Here is a 26644-nt window from a genome sequence, read left to right as displayed (position 1 = left end):
CTGTCTGAGTATGCTCTGTGGTTGCAGCTTAGTCTGATCTTCCACACCAGAAAGGAAATAATCTTGATTTGTGTCGTCAGCTATTAAATAATATTTGTGTCAAAGATGGGAGACAATAAACAAGAAGAATCTACATCAAGTGTCAACAATACGTCATCATTGGCATCTTCGCTTATGACAAGAATTGTGTCAAATGCGAAATTTGCGGTCGAAATATTTGACGGGTCCGGACATTTTGGGATGTGGCAAGGCGAGGTTCTAGATGTCCTTTTTCAACAAGGGCTAGATCTGGCCATTGAAGAAAAGAAACCAGATGTTATTGGAGAAGAAGATTGGAGAATTATCAACCGTGTTGCTTGCGGTACCATTCGATCCTACCTTGCTAGAGAGCAGAAATATCCATACACAAAGGAAACTTCTGCAAGTAAATTATGGAAAGCACTGGAGGATAAATTTTTGAAGAAAAACAGTCAAAATAAATTGTACATGAAGAAGAGACTGTTTCACTTCACCTATGTTCCTGGTACCACGATGAATGAACATATCACCAGTTTCAATAAGTTGGTCACAGATTTGCAAAATATGGATACAACTTATGATGATGGTGACTTGGCCTTAATGTTGTTGGCGTCACTTCCTGATGAGTACGAGCACCTTGAAACTACTCTACTCCATGGAAATGACGAAATTTCTCTCAGAGAAGTTTGTTCAGCTTTGTACAGCTATGAACAAAGAAAGCGAGAAAAACAGAAGGGCGGAGAAGGAGAAGCACTATTTGTGAGGGGTCGTCCTCAAAATCAAACGAGGACAAAGAAGGGAAGATCCAAGTCAAGATCCAGACCCAGCAAAGATGAATGTGCCTTTTGTCGAGAAAAAGGGCACTGGAAGAAAGACTGTCCGAAGTTGAAGAATAAGGCCAAACATAACAATGGAAAGGCCATTATGGATTCAAATGTAGCTGATTGTGATGATTCAGACTTCTCATTAGTTACAATAGAGTCATCAACATCATCAGACATATGGTTGATGGACTCGGCTTGTAGCTATCATATGTGTCCCAACAGGGACTGGTTCATGGAATTTCAAGAAGGAGAATATGGAGTCATCCACACAGCGGATAACAGCCCTCTTACCTCATATGGCATTGGTTCAATACGATTAAGGAACCATGATGGAATGATCAAAACATTGATAGATGTTCGATATGTACCGGATTTGAAGAAGAATCTCATCTCTGTGGGAGCCCTAGAATCAAAAGGGTTCAAAATCATTGCAGAAAATGGAGTGATGAGAGTATGCTCCGGTGCACTAGTGGTAATGAAGGCTAATCGGAAGAATAATAATATGTATCGCTATCGTGGCAGTACAGTTATTGGGACAGCGACAGTGACATCCAGTGACGACAAAGAGGCAGAAGCAACCAAGCTATGGCACATGCGCTTGGGACATGCTGGAGGAAAATCCTTGAAAACTCTATCAGATCAAGGATTGTTAAAAGGAGTAAAGGCTTGCAACTTGGAGTTTTGTGAGCATTGTGTCAAAGGGAAACAGACAAGGGTTAAATTTGGTACAGCGATCCATAATACTAAAGGCATTTTGGATTATGTACACTCTGATGTTTGGGGTCCTTCCAAAACACCTTCATTGGGTGGGAAGCACTATTTTGTAACCTTTGTTGATGATTTTTCTCGAAGAGTGTGGGTGTATACAATGAAAAACAAAGATGAAGTGCTGGGAATTTTTCTCAAATGGAAGACGATGGTGGAGAATCAAACAGGCAGGAGGATCAAGTGTATTCGCACAGACAATGGAGGTGAATACAAAAATGATCATTTCAATAAGGTCTGTGAAAATGATGGCATCGTCCGACACTTCACTGTTAGACATACACCACAACAGAATGGAGTGGCAGAACGTATGAACCGGACCTTGCTGGAGAAGGTACGGTGTATGTTGTCCAATGCTGGCTTGGGCAAAGAATTTTGGGCTGAGGCAATTACATATGCATGCCACCTCATTAATCGTCTACCATCTGCTGCTATTGATGGCAAAACACCATTTGAAAAATGGTACGGAAAACCTGCTGTAGATTATAACTCTTTGCACGTGTTTGGCTCAACTGCATATTATCATGTGACGGAGTCAAAATTGGATCCAAGGGCAAAGAAGGCTATTTTTATGGGAATTACTTCTGGAGTCAAAGGATATCGCTTATGGTGTCCTATGACAAAGAAAGTAATATTCAGCAGAGATGTTACCTTTGATGAATTTGCTATGGTAAATAAGGTAACAGAAGATACCAAACAAAATGAAGGTGCTTCTAAGCAGGTGGAGTTTGAGGGAAAATTTATTTTTCCTACACAAGAAGCAGAGGAGGAAACAAATGAAGATTACCCTCTGGAAGGAGAGCCAGTATAGGAGATTCCAACTCAGGAATCTCAACAACAACTTGAATCAATAGCAACCAGCAGGCCAAAAAGAACAATAACGAAACCTGTTCGTCTCATAGAGACGGTTGCTTGTGCAACCTCAATTGTAGCTGATGATGTTCCTACTACTTATAAAGACGCTGTTCAAAGTTCAGAAGAAGATAAGTGGAGGATTGCCATGAATGATGAGATACAGTCCCTTCATCAGAATCATACATGGAGATTGGCCAATCTCTCGAAGGGAAAGAAAGCAATTGGGTGCAAATGGGTATTTGCAAAGAAGGAAGGATTTCCTAACCAAGTAGATGTTCGCTACAAAGCAAGATTGGTGGCCAAAGGATATGCTCAAAAGGAGGGAATTGATTACAATGAAGTGTTTTCTCCAGTTGTAAAACATTCCTCCATTAGAATTATGTTGGCTTTGGTAGCACAATTGGATTTGGAACTAGTTCAGATGGATGTAAAAACTGCGTTTTTACATGGAAACTTGGAGGAGGAAATCTACATGACTCAGCCAGAAGGATTCAAAGTTGCTGGAAAAGAAAATATGGTGTGCAAACTTGAAAAATCGTTGTACGGATTGAAACAATCTTCTAGACAATGGTACAAGCGATTTGACGAGTTTATGTTGCGGCAAGGGTACAAGAGAAGCAAATACGATCATTGTGTGTATTTGCACAAGCTTAAAGATGGTTCCTTTGTATATCTTCTCCTATATGTTGATGATATGTTGATAGCTTCCAAGAATTCGGAAGAAATTGATAAGTTGAAGATTCAACTGAAGAAGGAGTTCGAGATGAAGGATTTGGGTGAGGCAAAGAAAATTCTTGGCATGGAGATAATTAGAGATAGACGTTCAAAGAAACTCTGTTTATCTCAAAAGGAATATTTGAAGAGAGTACTTCAACGTTTTGGCATAGATGACAAGACTAAGCCAGTTAGTACTCCACTTGCTTCCCATTTTAAGCTAAGTACTACTATGTCGCCAATGGATGAAGCTGAACGAGAGTATATGTCAAAGGTACCATACGCAAATGTTGTTGGTAGCTTGATGTATGCAATGGTTTGCACAAGGCCTGACATTTCACAAGCTGTTGGAGTTATTAGCAGATATATGCACAATCCAGGGAAGGAGCATTGGCAAGCTGTGAAGTGGATTCTACGGTATATTCATAATACTGTAGATGTCGGGTTAGTTTTTGAGCAGGAAGACAATCAGTCTGTAGTTGGATATTGTGACTCAGATTTTGCGGGTGATATGGACAAACGAAGATCAACTACTGGTTATGTGTTTACTTTTGCAAAGGCACCAGTTAGTTGGAAGTCTACTTTGCAGTCAACAGTTGCTTTGTCTACAACAGAGGCAGAGTACATGGCTATTACAGATGCTGTGAAAGAGGCAATTTGGCTTCAAGGATTGCTAAAGGAGCTTGGTGTTGAACAAAAAGGTATCACAATTTTTGTGATAGTCAAAGTGCTATTCAATTAGCGAAGAACCAAGTTTATCATGCAAGGACGAAGCACATTGATGTTCGGTATCATTTCGTACGAGAAATCATAGAAGAAGGTGGAGTCACGGTGAAGAAAATTCATACTACAGAGAATCCTGCTGATATGCTGACAAAGGTGGTGACTGCGGTCAAGTTTCAACATTGTTTGGATTTGATCAACATTGTTGAACACTGAAGATTGAAGATGAAGACACAACCAAAATTTGTTATTGAGAGAGAATTGAAAATGTGGAATTTTGCCAAGGTGGAGATTTGTTGAAATTTGTCAAAATGCCAAAGTCCCACATTGGTTGGGAGTTAAGTTTAGAGGGGATTTTTCCCCTATAAAAGAAGGCCTAATGTTTAGGATTTAGACACACCTCTCATTTGCCTTCTCATCTGTTTAAGGCATTTGTATCTTCTCTTTTTAGTATTATTTCACTTGTATTTTTGGAGTGAAATAAAATATTGGTTGTGTCCGAGGAGTAGGCAAAATTAGCCGAACCTCGTAAATTCTGGTGTTCCCTTTATTGTTGTTTTATTGTCTTATTTATTATTTGGTGGCTGTCATAATTTTTGGTATAGTAGTTGTGACTTATTCACACTCTATACATTTGGCTTCCGCAACACATATAACATTGCACAGAGCAGGCACTTCAAGTATATGAAAAGGGATGAAAATGCTTCTGACTGATGTTCCGGCTTGCGAGACTACAATTCGTTTGTGCTAAAAAATGTGACTTGGTTTTCTGCAGATGATTGCATACAGTGTCAGCACGCATCAAGTCCTCTGGGTAATGGTGCAGTTGTAGAAACTTCTGATAAGAAAATACTTGTGCTTCAGAGAAGTAACAGAGTTGGAGAATTCCCCGGATATTTTGCTTTTCCTGGAGGTAATCCAGAGGTATCTCATCTCATGTTGTAAGGACACCTTTGAGATAATGGCAACAAATTCTGATAAATATAAGCTTCGCAACTCAAAATGGGAGAGCAAAAATGGTTGTAACCCAGCAAGCTACTCAAAACCTTTCATATTTAATAATGTGTGAGCTATGACAGCAAAAAGCAACTGCCATATTTCCGTTTGTCAATTGGTACTTAACGTTGTTCACCATTTAGACCTTTAGCTAAACAGTGTTTTTAAGTTGGGTAACTTGTTATTCTATAAGTTCATTAAATTCACCTGTTTATAATGTAACTACCAATTTGTGTGACCTTATCTGACATTGCTTTCTGCAATTGTAAGCTTTGTTTTAGGTTTATTTAATTAGAAGATCACCTAAGGGATTTCGAATGTCTGACTGCTTTTATGCAAATCACTTTCTTTTGCACCAAGATTAAGCTGTGGAACCTTTGTTACTTCACTGCCCAAATATGTCCGGATAATAAGCAATGCATGGCATGATTGTATTTATGCTTTTAACAGCCCCAAGACGTTGGAATAGTCTCCCATGACGGCTTCCATGAGCTGAATCAATGTCACAACAGCAAAGTTTCTCAAGAAATGTTTGACAGCATTGTCTGTGAAGTTGTTGAAGAAACTGGAGCTCCTGCAAATAGCCTTGTAAGTGATGATTTGTTTTACTCACCACAAAATTGGGAGAAAGGAGAGTGCTTGTTTTTTCCCCGTTCTTTTTTTTTTTTTGGTCAACTTTGTAATCTGGAAGGAGAAGAAGAAGGACCTTGATAAGCAATAGCGCAGGCTGGATAAATATAATTTCTAATCAACCTTGTATCAGGGCTCAGCCTGATTTTCATTCTGGGTTTTTTATACCAAATAGCACAATCACGTCGAATCTTGAGAATTATCATGCTTATTGTGTTGCGGAAGCCAAATGTATATAGTGTGAATAAGTCACAACTACTATACCAAAAATTATGACAGCCACCAAATAATAAATAAGACAATAAAACAACAATAAAGGGAACACCAGAATTTACGAGGTTCGGCTAATTTTGCCTACTCCTCGGACACAACCAAATATTTTATTCCACTCCAAAAATACAAGTGAAATAATACTAAAGAGAGAAGATACAAATGCCTTAAACAGATGAGAAGGCAAATGAGAGGTGTGTTTCAATCCTAAACATTAGGCCTTCTTTTATAGGGGAAAAATCCCCTCCAAACTTAACTCCCAACCAATGTGGGACTTTGGCATTTTGCCAAACTTCAACAAATCTCCACCTTGGCAAAATTCCACATTTTCAATTCTCTCTCAATAACAAATTTTGGTTGTGTCTTCATCTTCAATCTTCAGTGTTCAACAATGTTGATCAAATCCAAACAATGTTGAAACTTGACCGCAGTCACCACCTTTGTCAGCATATCAGCAGGATTCTCTGTAGTATGAATTTTCTTCACCGTGACTCCACCTTCTTCTATGATTTCTCGTACGAAATGATACCGAACATCAATGTGCTTCGTCCTTGCATGATAAACTTGGTTCTTCGCTAATTGAATAGCACTTTGACTATCACAAAAAATTGTGATACCTTTTTGTTCAACACCAAGCTCCTTTAGCAATCCTTGAAGCCAAATTGCCTCTTTCACAGCATCTGTAATAGCCATGTACTCTGCCTCTGTTGTAGACAAAGCAACTGTTGACTGCAAAGTAGACTTCCAACTAACTGGTGCCTTTGCAAAAGTAAACACATAACCAGTAGTTGATCTTCGTTTGTCCATATCACCCGCAAAATCTGAGTCACAATATCCAACTACAGACTGATTGTCTTCCTGCTCAAAAACTAACCCGACATCTACAGTATTATGAATATACCGTAGAATCAACTTCACAGCTTGCCAATGCTCCTTCCCTGGATTGTGCATATATCTGCTAATAACTCCAACAGCTTGTGAAATGTCAGGCCTTGTGCAAACCATTGCATACATCAAGCTACCAACAACATTTGCGTATGGTACCTTTGACATATACTCTCGTTCAGCTTCATCCATTGGCGACATAGTAGTACTTAGCTTAAAATGGGAAGCAAGTGGAGTACTAACTGGCTTAGTCTTGTCATCTATGCCAAAACGTTGAAGTACTCTCTTCAAATATTCCTTTTGAGATAAACAGAGTTTCTTTGAACGTCTATCTCTAATTATCTCCATGCCAAGAATTTTCTTTGCCTCACCCAAATCCTTCATCTCGAACTCCTTCTTCAGTTGAATCTTCAACTTATCAATTTCTTCCAAATTCTTGGAAGCTATCAACATATCATCAACATATAGGAGAAGATATACAAAGGAACCATCTTTAAGCTTGTGCAAATACACACAATGATCGTATTTGCTTCTCTTGTACCCTTGCCGCAACATAAACTCGTCAAATCGCTTGTACCATTGTCTAGAAGATTGTTTCAATCCGTACAACGATTTTTCAAGTTTGCACACCATATTTTCTTTTCCAGCAACTTTGAATCCTTCTGGCTGAGTCATGTAGATTTCCTCCTCCAAGTTTCCATGTAAAAACGCAGTTTTTACATCCATCTGAACTAGTTCCAAATCCAATTGTGCTACCAAAGCCAACATAATTCTAATGGAGGAATGTTTTACAACTGGAGAAAACACTTCATTGTAATCAATTCCCTCCTTTTGAGCATATCCTTTGGCCACCAATCTTGCTTTGTAGCGAACATCTAATTGGTTAGGAAATCCTTCTTTCTTTGCAAATACCCATTTGCACCCAATTGCTTTCTTTCCCTTCGGGAGATTGGCCAATCTCCATGTATGATTCTGATGAAGGGACTGTATTTCATCATTCATGGAAATCCTCCACTTATCTTCTTCTGAACTTTGGACAGCGTCTTTATAAGTAGTAGGAACATCATCAGCTACAATTGAGGTTGCACAAGCAACCGTCTCTATGAGACGAACAGGTTTCGTTATTGTTCTTTTTGGCCTGCTGGTTGCTATTGATTCAAGTTGTTGTTGAGATTCCTGAGTTGGAATCTCCTCTACTGGCTCTCCTTCCAGAGGGTAATCTTCATTTGTTTCCTCCTCTGCTTCTTGTGTAGGAAAAATAAATTTTCCCTCAAACTCCACCTGCTTAGAAGCACCTTCATTTTGTTTGGTATCTTCTGTTACCTTATTTACCATAGCAAATTCATCAAATGTAACATCTCTGCTGAATATTACTTTCTTTGTCATAGGACACCATAAGCGATATCCTTTGACTCCAGAAGTAATTCCCATAAAAATAGCCTTCTTTGCCCTTGGATCCAATTTTGACTCCGTCACATGATAATATGCAGTTGAGCCAAACACGTGCAAAGAGTTATAATCTACAACAGGTTTTCCGTACCATTTTTCAAATGGTGTTTTGCCATCAATAGCAGCAGATGGTAGACGATTAATGAGGTGGCATGCATATGTAATTGCCTCAGCCCAAAATTCTTTGCCCAAGCCAGCATTGGACAACATACACCGTACCTTCTCCAGCAAGGTCCGGTTCATACGTTCTGCCACTCCATTCTGTTGTGGTGTATGTCTAACAGTGAAGTGTCGGATGATGCCATCATTTTCACAGACCTTATTGAAATGATCATTTTTGTATTCACCTCCATTGTCTGTGCGAATACACTTGATTCTCCTGCCTGTCTGATTTTCCACCATCGTCTTCCATTTGAGAAAAATTCCCAACACTTCATCTTTGCTCTTCATTGTATACACCCATACTCTTCGGGAAAAATCATCAACAAAGGTTACAAAATAGTGCTTCCCACCCAATGAAGGTGTTTTGGAAGGACCCCAAACATCAGAGTGTACATAATCCAAAATGCCTTTAGTATTATGGATCGCTGTACCAAATTTAACCCTTGTCTGTTTCCCTTTAACACAATGCTCACAAAACTCCAAGTTGCAAGCCTTTACTCCTTTTAACAATCCTTGATCTGATAGAGTTTTCAAGGATTTTCCTCCAGCATGTCCCAAGCGCATGTGCCATAGCTTGGTTGCTTCTGCCTCTTTGTCGTCACTGGATGTTACTGTCGCTGTCCCAATAACTGTACTGCCACGATAGCGGTACATATTATTATTCTTTCGATTAGCCTTCATTACCACTAGTGCACCGGAGCATACTCTCATCACTCCATTTTCTGCAATGATTTTGAACCCTTTTGATTCTAGGGCTCCCACAGAGATGAGATTCTTCTTCAAATCCGGTACATATCGAACATCTATCAATGTTCTGATCATTCCATCATGGTTCCTTAATCGTATTGAACCAATGCCATATGAGGTAAGAGGGCTGTTATCCGCTGTGTGGATGACTCCATATTCTCCTTCTTGAAATTCCATGAACCAGTCCCTGTTGGGACACATATGATAGCTACAAGCCGAGTCCATCAACCATATGTCTGATGATGTTGATGACTCTGTTGTAACTAATGAGAAGTCTGAATCATCACAATCAGCTACATTTGAATCCATAATGGCCTTTCCATTGTTATGTTTGGCCTTATTCTTCAACTTCGGACAGTCTTTCTTCCAGTGCCCTTTTTCTCGACAAAAGGCACATTCATCTTTGCTGAGTCTGGATCTTGACTTGGATCTTCCCTTCTTTGTCCTCGTTTGATTTTGAGGACGACCCCTCACAAATAGTGCTTCTCCTTCTCCGCCCTTCCGTTTTTCTCGCTTTCTTTGTTCATAGCTGTACAAAGCCGAACAAACTTCTCTGAGAGAAACTTCGTCATTTCCATGGAGTAGAGTAGTTTCAAGGTGCTCGTACTCATCAGGAAGTGACGCCAACAACATCAAGGCCAAGTCACCATCATCATAAGTTGTATCCATATTTTGCAAATCTGTAACCAACTTATTGAAACTGGTGATATGTTCATTCATCGTGGTACCAGGAACATAGGTGAAGTGAAACAGTCTCTTCTTCATGTACAATTTATTTTGACTGTTTTTCTTCAAAAATTTATCCTCCAGTGCTTTCCATAATTTACTTGCAGAAGTTTCCTTTGTGTATGGATATTTCTGCTCTCTAGCAAGGTAGGATCGAATGGTACCGCAAGCAACACGGTTGATAATTCTCCAATCTTCTTCTCCAATAACATCTGGTTTCTTTTCTTCAATGGCCAGATCTAGCCCTTGTTGAAAAAGGACATCTAGAACCTCGCCTTGCCACATCCCAAAATGTCCGGACCCGTCAAATATTTCGACCGCAAATTTCGCATTTGACACAATTCTTGTCATAAGCGAAGATGCCAATGATGACGTATTGTTGACACTTGATGTAGATTCTTCTTGTTTATTGTCTCCCATCTTTGACACAAATATTATTTAATAGCTGACGACACAAATCAAGATTATTTCCTTTCTGGTGTGGAAGATCAGACTAAGCTGCAACCACAGAGCATACTCAGACAGAACCTTGACTCAGTTACCAAGATAAATCTTTTCTGATGTGGAAGATCAGACTATGCTGCAACCACAGAGCATACTTAGACAGTACCTTGGCTCTGATACCAATTGTTGCGGAAGCCAAATGTATATAGTGTGAATAAGTCACAACTACTATACCAAAAATTATGACAGCCACCAAATAATAAATAAGACAATAAAACAACAATAAAGGGAACACCAGAATTTACGAGGTTCGGCTAATTTTGCCTACTCCTCGGACACAACCAAATATTTTATTCCACTCCAAAAATACAAGTGAAATAATACTAAAGAGAGAAGATACAAATGCCTTAAACAGATGAGAAGGCAAATGAGAGGTGTGTTTCAATCCTAAACATTAGGCCTTCTTTTATAGGGGAAAAATCCCCTCCAAACTTAACTCCCAACCAATGTGGGACTTTGGCATTTTGCCAAACTTCAACATATTGTGTTGTCGATTTGTTGTATACAAAAGTCATTTAACTGCACCTACATTTTTTTCTTCTCTTTCCTTTTGTGGCCCTAATAGGAAAATATGACTGTATTTCGAGTAATGCATCGTTCTTATTTCTCAATTCATTTGCCAGCTATAACATGAAGATCTACCTCAAAACTGTAATCAAACAATTCACCAAAATTATTAAATGTATAATGTAGGACACATTGATTGTCAGGTACAAAATAAAGTTGCATTTGTAAGCTGATCATTGGAGACTGGTGACTAATTATGAATATGGCTGTCTGTGTTGCGGAAGCCAAATGTATAGAGTGTGAATAAGTCACAACTACTATACCAAAAATTATGACAACCACCAAATAATAAATAAGACAATAAAGCAATAATAAAGGGAACACCAGAATTTATGAGGTTCGGCTAATTTTGCCTACTCCTCGGACACAACCAAATATTTTATTCCACTCCAAAAATACAAGTGAAATAATACTAAAGAGAGAAGATACAAATGCCTTAAACAGATGAGAAGGCAAATGAGAGGTGTGTATCAATCCTAAACATTAGGCCTTCTTTTATAGGGGAAAAATCCCCCCAAACTTAACTCCCAACCAATGTGGGACTTTGGCATTTTGCCAAACTTCAACAAATCTCCACCTTGGCAAAATTCCACATTTTCAATTCTCTCTCAATAACAAATTTTGGTTGTGTCTTCATCTTCAATCTTCAGTGTTCAACAATGTTGATCAAATCCAAACAATGTTGAAACTTGACCGCAGTCACCACCTTTGTCAGCATATCAGCAGGATTCTCTGTAGTATGAATTTTCTTCACCGTGACTCCACCTTCTTCTATGATTTCTCGTACGAAATGATACCGAACATCAATGTGCTTCGTCCTTGCATGATAAACTTGGTTCTTCGCTAATTGAATAGCACTTTGACTATCACAAAAAATTGTGATACCTTTTTGTTCAACACCAAGCTCCTTTAGCAATCCTTGAAGCCAAATTGCCTCTTTCACAGCATCTGTAATAGCCATGTACTCTGCCTCTGTTGTAGACAAAGCAACTGTTGACTGCAAAGTAGACTTCCAACTAACTGGTGCCTTTGCAAAAGTAAACACATAACCAGTAGTTGATCTTCGTTTGTCCATATCACCCGCAAAATCTGAGTCACAATATCCAACTACAAACTGATTGTCTTCCTGCTCAAAAACTAACCCGACATCTACAGTATTATGAATATACCATAGAATCCACTTCACAGCTTGCCAATGCTCCTTCCCTGGATTGTGCATATATCTGCTAATAACTCCAACAGCTTGTGAAATGTCAGGCCTTGTGCAAACCATTGCATACATCAAGCTACCAACAGCATTTGCGTATGGTACCTTTGACATATACTCTCGTTCAGCTTCATCCATTGGCGACATAGTAGTACTTAGCTTAAAATGGGAAGCAAGTGGAGTACTAACTGGCTTAGTCTTGTCATCTATGCCAAAACGTTGAAGTACTCTCTTCAAATATTCCTTTTGAGATAAACAGAGTTTCTTTGAACGTCTATCTCTAATTATCTCCATACCAAGAATTTTCTTTGCCTCACCCAAATCCTTCATCTCGAACTCCTTCTTCAGTTGAATCTTCAACTTATCAATTTCTTCCGAATTCTTGGAAGCTATCAACATATCATCAACATATAGGAGAAGATATACAAAGGAACCATCTTTAAGCTTGTGCAAATACACACAATGATCGTATTTGCTTCTCTTGTACCCTTGCCGCAACATAAACTCGTCAAATCGCTTGTACCATTGTCTAGAAGATTGTTTCAATCCGTACAACGATTTTTCAAGTTTGCACACCATATTTTCTTTTCCAGCAACTTTGAATCCTTCTGGCTGAGTCATGTAGATTTCCTCCTCCAAGTTTCCATGTAAAAACGCAGTTTTTACATCCATCTGAACTAGTTCCAAATCCAATTGTGCTACCAAAGCCAACATAATTCTAATGGAGGAATGTTTTACAACTGGAGAAAACACTTCATTGTAATCAATTCCCTCCTTTTGAGCATATCCTTTGGCCACCAATCTTGCTTTGTAGCGAACATCTACTTGGTTAGGAAATCCTTCCTTCTTTGCAAATACCCATTTGCACCCAATTGCTTTCTTTCCCTTCGGGAGATTGGCCAATCTCCATGTATGATTCTGATGAAGGGACTGTATTTCATCATTCATGGCAATCCTCCACTTATCTTCTTCTGAACTTTGGACAGCGTCTTTATAAGTAGTAGGAACATCATCAGCTACAATTGAGGTTGCACAAGCAACCGTCTCTATGAGACGAACAGGTTTCGTTATTGTTCTTTTTGGCCTGCTGGTTGCTATTGATTCAAGTTGTTGTTGAGATTCCTGAGTTGGAATCTCCTCTACTGGCTCTCCTTCCAGAGGGTAATCTTCATTTGTTTCCTCCTCTGCTTCTTGTGTAGGAAAAATAAATTTTCCCTCAAACTCCACCTGCTTAGAAGCACCTTCATTTTGTTTGGTATCTTCCGTTACCTTATTTACCATAGCAAATTCATCAAAGGTAACATCTCTGCTGAATATTACTTTCTTTGTCATAGGGCACCATAAGCGATATCCTTTGACTCCAGAAGTAATTCCCATAAAAATAGCCTTCTTTGCCCTTGGATCCAATTTTGACTCCGTCACATGATAATATGCAGTTGAGCCAAACACGTGCAAAGAGTTATAATCTACAGCAGGTTTTCCGTACCATTTTTCAAATGGTGTTTTGCCATCAATAGCAGCAGATGGTAGACGATTAATGAGGTGACATGCATATGTAATTGCCTCAGCCCAAAATTCTTTGCCCAAGCCAGCATTGGACAACATACACCGTACCTTCTCCAGCAAGGTCCGGTTCATATGTTCTGCCACTCCATTCTGTTGTGGTGTATGTCTAACAGTGAAGTGTCGGACGATGCCATCATTTTCACAGACCTTATTGAAATGATCATTTTTGTATTCACCTCCATTGTCTGTGCGAATACACTTGATCCTCCTGCCTGTTTGATTCTCCACCATCGTCTTCCATTTGAGAAAAATTCCCAGCACTTCATCTTTGTTTTTCATTGTATACACTCACACTCTTCGAGAAAAATCATCAACAAAGGTTACAAAATAGTGCTTCCCACCCAATGAAGGTGTTTTGGAAGGACCCCAAACATCAGAGTGTACATAATCCAAAATGCCTTTAGTATTATGGATCGCTGTACCAAATTTAACCCTTGTCTGTTTCCCTTTGACACAATGCTCACAAAACTCCAAGTTGCAAGCCTTTACTCCTTTTAACAATCCTTGATCTGATAGAGTTTTCAAGGATTTTCCTCCAGCATGTCCCAAGCGCATGTGCCATAACTTGGTTGCTTCTGCCTCTTTGTCGTCACTGGATGTTATTGTCGCTGTCCCAATAACTGTACTGCCACGATAGCGGTACATATTATTATTCTTCCGATTAGCCTTCATTACCACTAGTGCACCGGAGCATACTCTCATCACTCCATTTTCTGCAATGATTTTGAACCCTTTTGATTCTAGGGCTCCCACAGAGATGAGATTCTTCTTCAAATCCGGTACATATCGAACATCTATCAATGTTCTGATCATTCCATCATGGTTCCTTAATCGTATTGAACCAATGTCATATGAGGTAAGAGGGCTGTTATCCGCTGTGTGGATGACTCCATATTCTCCTTCTTGAAATTCCATGAACCAGTCCCTGTTGGGACACATATGATAGCTACAAGCCGAGTCCATCAACCATATGTCTGATGATGTTGATGACTCTGTTGTAACTAATGAGAAGTCTGAATCATCACAATCAGCTACATTTGAATCCATAATGGCCTTTCCATTGTTATGTTTGGCCTTATTCTTCAACTTCGGACAGTCTTTCTTCCAGTGCCCTTTTTCTCGACAAAAGGCACATTCATCTTTGCTGGGTCTGGATCTTGACTTGGATCTTCCCTTCTTTGTCCTCGTTTGATTTTGAGGACGACCCCTCACAAATAGTGCTTCTCCTTCTCCGCCCTTCCGTTTTTCTCGCTTTCTTTGTTCATAGCTGTACAAAGCCGAACAAACTTCTCTGAGAGAAACTTCGTCATTTCCATGGAGTAGAGTAGTTTCAAGGTGCTCGTACTCATCAGGAAGTGACGCCAACAACATCAAGGCCAAGTCACCATCATCATAAGTTGTATCCATATTTTGCAAATCTGTAACCAACTTATTGAAACTGGTGATATGTTCATTCATCGTGGTACCAGGAACATAGGTGAAGTGAAACAGTCTCTTCTTCATGTACAATTTATTTTGACTGTTTTTCTTCAAAAATTTATCCTCCAGTGCTTTCCATAATTTACTTGCAGAAGTTTCCTTTGTGTATGGATATTTCTGCTCTCTAGCAAGGTAGGATCGAATGGTACCGCAAGCAACACGGTTGATAATTCTCCAATCTTCTTCTCCAATAACATCTGGTTTCTTTTCTTCAATGGCCAGATCTAGCCCTTGTTGAAAAAGGACATCTAGAACCTCGCCTTGCCACATCCCAAAATGTCCGGACCCGTCAAATATTTCGACCGCAAATTTCGCATTTGACACAATTCTTGTCATAAGCGAAGATGCCAATGATGACGTATTGTTGACACTTGATGTAGATTCTTCTTGTTTATTGTCTCCCATCTTTGACACAAATATTATTTAATAGCTGACGACACAAATCAAGATTATTTCCTTTCTGGTGTGGAAGATCAGACTGAGCTGCAACCACAGAGCATACTCAGACTGAACCTTGACTCAGTTACCAAGATAAATCTTTTCTGATGTGGAAGATCAGACTATGCTGCAACCACAGAGCATACTTAGACAGTACCTTGGCTCTGATACCAATTGTTGCGGAAGCCAAATGTATAGAGTGTGAATAAGTCACAACTACTATACCAAAAATTATGACAACCACCAAATAATAAATAAGACAATAAAGCAATAATAAAGGGAACACCAGAATTTACGAGGTTCGGCTAATTTTGCCTACTCCTCGGACACAACCAAATATTTTATTCCACTCCAAAAATACAAGTGAAATAATACTAAAGAGAGAAGATACAAATGCCTTAAACAGATGAGAAGGCAAATGAGAGGTGTGTATCAATCCTAAACATTAGGCCTTCTTTTATAGGGGAAAAATCCCCCCCAAACTTAACTCCCAACCAATGTGGGACTTTGGCATTTTGCCAAACTTCAACAGTCTGCAACTCTTGAGGGGGCTGTTTTTACATGCACCCTTAGATTGTTGTTTCATTTCTGATAAGATTGCATCGTTTTAGGAATCATATTTGTAGAAGACACCTAACTCTTGTTCTTTATTCTTTATCTTTGATGTTATATCAGTCCAGCCCCATCTTTATTGGTATATCCCAAAGAGTATTGAATGTTAGGCCAATTGCTTTCTTCTTCATCAAATGCAATCTTCAGTCGGATGAAATTCAACAATTGTATTCTAGCGCACAAAATGGCTTCGAGTCAACTCAGCTTTATGCTGTTTCAATGGTTAGTTCTACAAATTGTTAAAGTAGTTCTAGTGACTTGTCTTATATATTAATTTTTGCTCAGTTGCCATATGGATCCACTTTTGCTGAGCTCTGTGGAATCTATGGCTTAGCCTTGCAGGAGTCCCATGTGGAGGGAAAGGGACCATCTAGCATGAGGTTGTGGTCTAACACACAATGCTAGCAATGTAATGCAACTAAAATTGTCTTAACAAGGCATGTAAGTGCTACAGGAGTTGGTTAAAATTGGAACCAGTTGAAGCTAGTCGGTTAAATTTGGAGTCTGAATTTAATAATTAATTTTGGACTATATGTTTTCTTTTACATCCCTTCCCTAATTTTAGCATTAGCGTCATCTTGGCAACTGTACAGAACTCCTGTCGTTCATGGAACATTCTGAAAATGTCTGATTCATCCCAATTTTATTGGGATTTTCTATTTTGAATTTCTCGATAAATACACTAATGGTACAAGGAAGTTTATTTCTGAGTTGGTGTACTGAATCTTTGGAATAAGAAAAAAATCTAGTCTATAAATCATATTATGCTTCTTTCTAATTAATTAGAGTTCTGTCTATATTTTTCTCAGAATCTTTTGTTTATATGCAACTATAGCACTAGCTGTTGTGCCTGAGAGTAATAGAAAGTGATAATTGCAAATCTATCCTATGGTTTTGTCAGAGTGATTTGGAGAACATGGCTTCTAAAATGCCCGGCTGCCACAGAGGAGGCTTTGCACTCTACAAATTAATGTTACAAGGCGTAAATGGTAGCTAAAAAAGTAGCCGTTCGGCAGAAATAACTTTTATGCCAAAAAGCAATAAGTTGGGGTTGCTCAGCTTATTGCGTTTGGCTTGTTTTAAGCAGTTTTTAACTTATTTTAAGTACTTTTTAACTTTATCAAATACCGAAAAGAAAACTAGAAAGAGCTTAAAAGCTGATTTGACCATCTTAAAAGTCAATCCAAACACTCTCTTTGTCATATTGAACCACAAGTTTGCTTCTTTACTTTACTATGTATTGAGCTGGATCAGTTTTATTTTTGTCACTTCTGGATTTGTTCAATAATTGGCTTGCATCGTATAGCTTGTTGATCCTCCCCAACCCCACCCCCTGCGCGCACAGATAGAGAGAGAGAGTTAAAAGAATACGAAATATCATTTTCATAATGATCATATAGTAATATAAAGCACATAGTGCTGTATAATCCTTTTATTGGATGGCTAACTATAATCCATAGATCAGCATAAAAGCTTAGTTTGAAAGGTGTGGCTCACTATATTAATGCGCCTGTGTATTATCGGAATTTTTACCTCCTATAGGAAAGGTTAACACCTTATTTATTTTAAATAAATACTATTTAAAAAAATTATATTCTATAGATACCTTTTAAGGTTTATAGCAAAATATTTAATTATGGTTTCCCCCTAGCCCTAAGCTACTAAATACGCTAATCAGTTACACTTTTTTCTTTCTCTCTCTACTTTGATACATTCCATTCTCCCAAAATTTCGTGGATCTCTTCCTCTTAACCAAAATAACTCCAATAAAGGCAATACTGATATTAATTATTGGAACAGCATTTTAGTACGAAACAAAAATCCATCAAACCTTAATAAGCCAGCTTGCAAATATGCACAAACAAAGTAATTGAAGACGAAGAAGATAAAAGCCTAAATTTTGGCGTAACCGCATGCTATTTAATTAAGGAGAAATCACAGCCTTGGAGTTTATCAAAATCGGAATTTTACGAAAACAATCAAAATCGGAAAGGAAGAAGAAAAAGAAGAAACATACTGGAGTTGGCGTATTATTCATGTCCACGAATATCAAAATCGGAATCTCTGATTTCTGATTTCTGTGATTTCTCGTTTTCTTAGTCTTTCTCTCATCGTTGCTTATGGAATCATGGTCGGAATCCGATGGGTCGTCGGAAAATTGTCGACTAAAATAGTTCGTCTGAAGTTTGGGGTTGAGCAATTTGAAGATTCTGTTGCCTTTTTTTTAAGAGCATTTCAATGTATCTCGTTGTATTTCTATGTATTTCATTGTATTCACTATCTTTTTTTCATTGTAATTCAATGTATCTCGTTGTATTCCATGTATTTCATTGTATTCAGTATCTTTTTTTCTCATTGTATTTCAATGTATCCCTCTGTATTCTATCTATTTCATTGTATCCATTGTCTCGCTATATGCCATGAATGTATTCATGTGTTTTTTTTTAATTAATATAATTTATGTATTCAGATGTATTATATAATTTCTCTGAAGATTGCTATATTTTTTGGGTATTTTGCGGTTGAGAATTTTTTTTATAACTGAAAAATACAAAATTTGTGTGTTATAATTGAGTTTGTTGAGTTATATTAGGAGTATATTATGTTAATTGATTCGCTTTCCGTTTTAAAAACAGTGTAATCCCCTATTTCACGCCATGAATACAGTCGAATACAATAATCTGTCAAGCTGTAATCTCATGTTTCACTCCATGAATACAGTCGAATACAACAACTGATTAGCTGGACTTCCCTGATTCACGTCTATTTTTGCTACTGTTTTCATGAATACGATAGCTTAAATATATCAAATACATCTTATAACCTCAGAAAAGGTATCTATAATCCGTAATATAGCAAACGGTATCTATAGATAGCTAATTACTACTAAAAGATACTGCTTTATGAAAATTTCTCATTATTATCTACTCTCCCTTGCTTTAGGGATAACACAAATGCTTTAGCTTATTTACACCATTGACTGTGCCGTTCATGCACGTTCTATCAGCTATACGCATGTTTTAGTCTCGTTTTAATATTATATCAGGAGAATATTATTTACTATGACTAGTATTTTATTTTAGAAGGGTAAATCAAGACAAATGATGAATCTGATTTGACTGGATAAGCAGGAACTATTGACCTAATTTATGTTCAGAGTTGGTAGTGCTATAAGAGTGAAAATATATATTGTGAAAATAGAGTTTTAGAGCCCGTTTGGACATTTTTATCTAAAAAATTTCACTTTTTTTCGAAATCAGTGTTGGCCATAAATTTTTACTTGAAGATGAATTTTGGAATTTTTCGAAAATTTGAAAAACTCCAAAAAACTGTTTTTCAAAATTTTTACTCAGATCACTCACAAAAATTCAAAAACAATCCAAAATTATATTCATGTCCAAACATAACTCTAATTTTCAAATACCATTTTCATTAAAAAAAAATCACTTTTTTTTGGGAGTTTTATAATTCTTGTGTCCAAACGCCCACTAAATGTAAACGAACGGATGATTTGATATAAAGTGCCTTATATCAAAAGGTTGTTTTATTTTTAGAGCTCAAAGCCGGTAGCTCCTCTTAAAAAAAGCGAGTAACTTGAAGAACAAACTTTCAAGATTTTCGTTCGTTTTATATTGGCTTAAAAAGTGGAGGTTAGCGTCGGGAGTCTTGTGTGACAAGAAAGTGTCATCGTTACTAAAAGATAAGTTTTATAGAGCATTGATTAGGCCTGCAATGTTATATGGAACTGAATGTTGGCCGGTAAAGAACTCACACATCCAGAAGATGAAAGTAGCAGAGATGAGGATGTTGAGGTGGATGTGCGGGCATACAAGGATGGATAAGATTAGGAATGAAGATATTCGAGAGAAGGTGGGCGTGGCCCCCATGGAGGACAAGATGCGGGAAGTAAGACTCAGATGGTTCGGGCACATTCAGAGGAGGAGCACTGATGCACCGGTGAGGATGTGTGAGCGACTGGCTGTAGTGGGCACGCGGAGAGGTAGAGGGCGACCTAAGAAGTATGGGGGAGAGGTGATCAGACAGGACATGGCGCGACTTAGGATTACTGAGGACATGGCCCTTGACAGGGAATTATGGAGGTCGAGCATTAAGGTTGTAGGTTAGTGGAAAATTGTGAATATTTCTACAGCACAATAGAGTGAGACTAGCCAATTAGGAGTTAGACTAAGAATGTCATTGGTCGTCTATTGATGCAGGGCTTTACTTGTTAGTTTTACTATACCAGCCATCTATGTCGTATTTCGTATTCTGTATTTCATATCTCTTATATTGCTGTTATTTTATTATGCACTTTTATGGTACTAATATATCGGCTCCTGTTGCTTTTTTTGAGCCGAGGGTCTCCTGGAAACAGCTTCTCTACCCTTCGGGGTAGGGGTAAGGTCTGCGTACATATTACCCTCCCCAGACCCCACTTGTGGGATTATACTGGGTCGTTGTTGTTGTTGTGTTATATTGGCTTAAAAAATTTCAAGAAGTATCTCAATCAAACTTTTTTTAAAAATCAAAAGAAAAATTTCAACTAAATATTAAGAAAGAAGATTATTTTTTTTCAGTTTTTAAGAAGCTGAAAAACTTGGTCGCATTTGTTTCAAAGAGAGTGAAAATAATTTTAAGTGAAACTTTTCTCTGTGTTTCCGACCAAAAAAAAAAATATCAAGCCAAACCCCATTTAAGGATAAGTATTTCAATTTTTGGAAAAACATAATCTCTCTGTCTTTCTATTTCTGGAATGATATGTCTAAAAAAAAATTACATGCACAAATGTAAAACAAATTGCTTCTAGCTCCTGAGAGCGCGTGGTACGCACTTTACTTTTGTAAAGAATATATATGTGTGTGGTTCTAGACCTTCTGGTAATATGGTTAGTGAAATTATTCACCAACCACAGGGATTAGTTTTTTCTTCTGTTTCATCTCAAATTATTGAAAGAAAATTATAATAATAAAAAATAAAAAATAACCATTAATATTTCAAATGTGATTCTCAAAATTCAAATCATCACCACCAACTTCAGAAAAAGTTCCATTTTTGTGGTTCTTTTTTCTTTTTGTTCAAGAACTCAGGGTAGTGATTCTCACTTATTATATATACAGAAATTTTGTTTTTTGAATGCATGTGCCATTTTAATGTCCCTTTTTCTCTAGCAATTGTATATTTTACACATTTTCCTTGTTCCAACTTATATAGACACCCCATACTTTTTTAGAAGCTTTTCTTCCATTTATTAAAAGCAATATACATTGGTTGTTTTCATCACCCAAAAAAAAATAATTCTTTGTTATTGTGGGGTTCTTGAATTTTTATCAGGAAGCTGGAAAAAGTTGGAAATTTCAGAAGTTTATTCATATCCAGGTAAATATTTTCCCTTTTTTCTTTATCTTAATTGGCAATCTTTTGATTGTGTTATGCATGTACTTAGGAAGGAGAAGACAATAGCCATATGATAACAAAGCTTCAATTTTGTTTACTGGTGGCTAGATAGTGTATTGAAAATCATGAATTGAAGGTCAAAAATTGAAAATGAATGCCTTTCTTCATGTGGAAAAAGAAATATTTTAAAGATTTTGCTGTTTATGTTGTTTCGAGAATCTATCGAAAACAGCATCTCTACCTTCCAAGTAAGGGTAAAGTCTTCGTACACACTGCCCTCCCCAGACCCTACTTTGGGATTATACTGGGTTTGTTGTTGTTGGTTGTTGTTTATGTTGTTGTTGTTACCAGGGTATTGATTTTGGCTCAAACTTGAAAAGGAATGTGAGTGAAATTCAAGTTTTTCGCTTTGATGAATCGAGGGAAGTGTGATTATAGAATAAAGTTTTTCATGTTGGCTCTTGAGCCTTCATTAGAATTAAAAAATATGATTGTTGATTTGAGTGTTTGAGGGAAGAAAAAAAAGGATTGTGGTTCAAGATTAGCATAGAGAGGGAAGAGGAAGTGGGGTTTTGGGCACTTTTAATAAGATGGAGGCACCAACAGCTCAGCCAACCACACCCCGGAAAAAGATGACGAAACAATTAACGGGGAAACGTGATGATTCTGCCTTGCATTCGGCAGCTAGAGCTGGAAATATTGTTGCAATAAGAGAGACTATAAAGAACACGGGCGAGGAAGAATTAGCGGAGTTGTTGATAAAGCAAAATTCAGCAGGAGAGACCCCCTTGTATGTTGCAGCTGAATATGGTTATTATGAGGTGGTTAGGGAGATGATCATGTATTATGATCTTGTCACAGCTGGCATCAAAGCGAGGAACGGGTTTGATGCATTGCATATTGCTGCCAAACAAGGAGATTTAGGTAAGCTTTTGATGATTTATATATGAACTGCTAGTATCACTTTAGCCTTTCAATATTCTGATGTCAAATTTATGAGATTTAGATGAACTTGTTTGTTCGAGATTATATATAGAGAACTTTCTAGTACTTTTTATTTTTATTTTGTATAATATTTATTGGACAGTGATGACCTTAAATGGAGCGACCTGATCAATAAGTATTTATATAGCTTAGCCCAACCTGCTTTAGATTGAGGCGTTGTTGTTATTGTCGATGTTGTTTGTTCATTTTTGGCAATGTTGCAGATATGGTGAAGGTATTACTGGAAGCACATCCAGAGCTAGCGATGACAGTTGATGTTGCAAATACAACAGCTTTGCATACTGCAGCGAACCAAGGGCATATAGAGGTGGTGAATTATTTCTTGGAGGAACAGAGTAGTTTGGCCACTATAGCTAAAAGTAACGGGAAAACAGCACTGCATTCTTCTGCAAGGAATGGACATTTGCAGGTTTTGAAGGCTCTTTTGAGTAAGGAGCCAGGGATTGCAACACGGATGGATAATAAAGGACAGACTGCACTTCACATGGCTGTCAAAGGACAAAACCTTGAGGTTGTGGAGGAGCTCATTAAAACTGATCCTTCATTAATTAACATGGTTGACAATAAGGGCAATACGCCATTGCATATTGCAGCTCGGAAAGGGAGGTCTGAGGTACGTTTCATCTAAAACTCCTGCTGTATTGATGATATTTTAGTTAATGAGTGTCCTTTGTTTACCAAAAAAAGAGATGAAAACAGTTTCTAGTTAGAGTCTATAACATTGTTCAATCACTTTGACAGACATGTTCGACTAATTTTATATTTGGTTGCTTCATCTCTGAGCATGATGCTGCTAGTGCTTATTAGTAACGAAGTGTAAAAAATCTATATATCATTGACAGAAATGCAGGGTGAGGCTGCATACAATAGACCCCTGTGATCCGGCCCTTCCCTCGACCCCGCACATAGCGGGAGCTTAGTGCACCGGGCTGCGCGATTGACAGAATATTCAAATGTTCATGTTCTTCCAAAAATAGCTAGGCCACTTGTACCAGTTATTACTTCATATATGAACCAAATTGTTGATAATTGAAGTGGAATTGTTGATCATATGGAGATCTGACTTGTTTTGACTGATATTGCAGATTGTTAAATTGCTACTTGGGCAGAATGAAACAGATAAAAAAGTGATCAATAGGTCCCACGAGACAGCTCTCGACACTGCTGAGAAAATGTCACAGGCTGAGACTGTAGCCATCCTACAGGAACATGGCGTTGAAAGTGCACGAGTTCTCAAACCACAGGCAATAAATCCAGCAAGAGAGTTGAAGCAAACCGTTAGTGACATCAAACACGAGGTGCACGATCAGTTAAAACACACACGACAGACAAAAAAACGCATACAAGGCATTGCCAAACGCCTCCACAAAATGCATCGAGAAGGCCTTAACAACGCGATCAACTCAACAACTGTCGTTGCTGTACTAATCGCCACAGTTGCCTTTGCAGGAATATTTCAAGTGCCGGGGCAATACTATATGGATCCAGATAACCTCCCACCTGGCCATATAATTGGAGAAGCAAACATATCGAACCACCCTGTATTTCTCGTTTTCTTTATCTTCGACTCTATCGCGTTATTCATCTCGCTTGCAGTTGTGGTTGTTCAGACAACAGTTGTGGTCATTGAAAGCAAAGCAAAGAAGAAGTTGATGTCAATTATAAACAAGCTAATGTGGGTGGCTTGTGTGCTTGTTTCAGTGGCATATTTGGCACTGTCATTTGTTGTTGTTGGCACACGTTATAGGCTGATGGCAATTATTGTGTCAATTCTTGGAGCAGTTATAATGATTTCAACAATTGGAGTAATGTTATTTTGGGTTATAAGCCATAGGATTGAGTCATCAAACAAGAAGAGCATGAGAAAGAACTCTATGGCTAGCAAGTCATTGGATTTATCAGATTCAGTCCTCTCTGATGACAATGATGAATACAAGAAAATATATGCTATATAAACTATTGTATTTTTTTCCTTTTTTTCCCCCTCAAGTTAGGTGGGATTTGAAATTTTTTTTAAAAAACAAAAACAAAAAAAACACAACCACACTTCTACTTATCAAGTTTGTAGACAATTTTGAGGCTGTATTTTTTTTTTTATTTTAATACTGTATAGTCGCTCTCAAAATAATAGCCGACAAAAATAATATATATATATATATATATATATATATATATATATATATATATATATGTGTGTGTGTGTGTGTGTATTTATTTATGTATGTTATATACAAAAATATATAAATTTTATATACTTTTGCGACTACCGAATATAAATAGTTTCGATCACGGGCTAAAAATAATTTTTGCCCAATTTATTTCCCCTTCCGACCTTGGGAGTATTGATCGTGGTACTTTCGTGACACTTCATACGACGCGAACCTTCAACTTATCGGTTGGTGGTACATAATCTACCAGATATTTTTAGAAGATGAAATTTCTATGGTGATGAAAACTGTTGTTGCAAGGGTCAGTTGTGACTCCTTCTGTGTAATTAATATGATAACGTTATCAATTTTGGGACATTGTAAATTGTTCAATATCATTTCATTCATAATATTATTTTAAATGGCTTTTGAAACTTTCATGAATATTATTCAATAATTGTTAAATGATGAACTTTGCTGTAATGTCTTTTTTCTTATCAAACTAGTGTATTAATGTGTTTAATGTTTTCACTTATCATATACACAATCATATTAACATACAGTCAGACCTTTCTGCCCTCTCTATAACAGCATCCCTATATAACAACAATTCACTATAAAGGATAAGTTTTTTTCGGAATTAATTTTTATATTATGTTATGTCCACTATACTCCTCCGGAGCATGGATGATCTAAATTCGGACGAATGACTGGTTTGTAGTAGGTTGATGTTCAAAGTGAAGAAATAAAATCTAACTATAATAAATCCTCTTTATTGTTATAGAAACTATCAGCCATGTCCATTTATAAGTAGCATATTACAAAAATTGTTCGTTTTATTAAATATTACTAGTCTTAGAATATGCGCGTTGCGCGTGTGCCTAGTCTCGATATTAGAATTTGTATTTAAGTTATAAAATAAAATTCAAAAAAAATTACGTTCTAAAATGATCAATTATTAGTTTTATTTAGTTATTCAATAAAGGTTGAAACTTTATCCCATAAAAGTACTAAATTATCTCAATCAATATGTAACTTAAAATTAATTCCAATTTTATAATTCAATTTAAGTTTCACAAGTTGCCATATTTCTTTTAAGTTTCAGCAAGAACACATAACTTTTGAAGATTTAGAGTTTTTAAAAGCTATTTTTAAAGAACTTTGATTCTGTAAAAGATTTAATATCCCAATGAAAAACTACATTTTATCCTCTTTTTGATATTTCTTCGGCAATAGTCTTGAATCATGTATGAACTCGAAGTAGTAAAATCATTAGTCACATAGCTATCGGAAAATAAGCGAAAGATTTTATTCACATACTGTTATAAATCAGAGTACGTGGAGAAGAGTACGTGGAGAATTCGCATTTCATTATCCTATTAATTGAATAATGAAGATTTTAAAAATAAATTATAAGTTTTATATAGTTTAAACAAAGAAAGAATTTATATAAAGCAAAATCATAATTGATTTTAACGTATTAAATATTATTACTTCTTACTTAGTTCAAATAATTAAAAAACCAATAACTAAAATTTTGGTTAATTTTAAGAAAAATAATTTTTTGTCTAATATAAAATCTATTAAAAGCTGTTAAAAACGGAGAAAAAGGCCCAATAAGAGCATAAAAAATAGTAGAAGAAATAACTTGACAAAAAATTGAAGCATACACTCTAATGCAAAAAGGCGACTATGCAATCAAGATTCACAATCAAGAACATCAAAATAAAGATATATGGGTTGAATACATGCATGCAAAATTCAAGTACTAATATGTTAAAGCAAAATTCAACTACTAATACAAATATATGTGCAATATTCAACTACTAATATTAAATAAAAAAATAAAAAATAGAAAAACTTACTCAAGAAAAGAGAATATGGAAGCCTTAATTTTGTAGTTGCTGCTTCAACAAGGCAAAGTTTCATAATGATGAAAAGGTATAATTATAACTTCTTTT

General features: G+C 37.0%; 1 protein-coding gene and 1 pseudogene across 3 annotated transcripts; both read left to right on the top strand.

Moving 5' to 3' along the window:
- LOC107763674 (nudix hydrolase 9-like) overlaps nucleotides 1–17434 on the top strand; it is a 33710-nt pseudogene extending 16276 nt beyond the window's left edge.
- Nucleotides 17435–21019: 3585 nt separating this feature from the next.
- Nucleotides 21020–24630, top strand: LOC107804437 (ankyrin repeat-containing protein At5g02620-like). Of its 3 annotated transcripts, XM_075221362.1 has the most exons (5): nucleotides 21063–21225; nucleotides 21469–21513; nucleotides 21883–22455; nucleotides 22740–23149; nucleotides 23622–24630. In XM_075221362.1, exons 3-5 carry the CDS (start codon nucleotides 22122–22124, stop codon nucleotides 24489–24491), a joined length of 1614 nt encoding a protein of 537 aa, XP_075077463.1. In that variant the 5' UTR covers nucleotides 21063–21225; nucleotides 21469–21513; nucleotides 21883–22121; the 3' UTR covers nucleotides 24492–24630. The 3 variants fall into 3 exon arrangements, with proteins under 3 accessions (XP_075077462.1, XP_016483816.2, XP_075077463.1); XM_075221361.1 differs by having other exon boundaries at nucleotides 21020–21225; nucleotides 21469–22455; XM_016628330.2 differs by having other exon boundaries at nucleotides 21020–22455.
- Nucleotides 24631–26644: the final 2014 nt, after the last annotated feature.

Source organism: Nicotiana tabacum, chromosome 9 (genome assembly GCF_000715075.1).
Source record: "Nicotiana tabacum cultivar K326 chromosome 9, ASM71507v2, whole genome shotgun sequence".
In the NCBI taxonomy this organism is placed as follows: domain Eukaryota; kingdom Viridiplantae; phylum Streptophyta; class Magnoliopsida; order Solanales; family Solanaceae; genus Nicotiana; species Nicotiana tabacum.
Note: the sequence above shows the minus strand (reverse complement) of the source record. Positions and strands in the feature narration are given on the sequence as shown.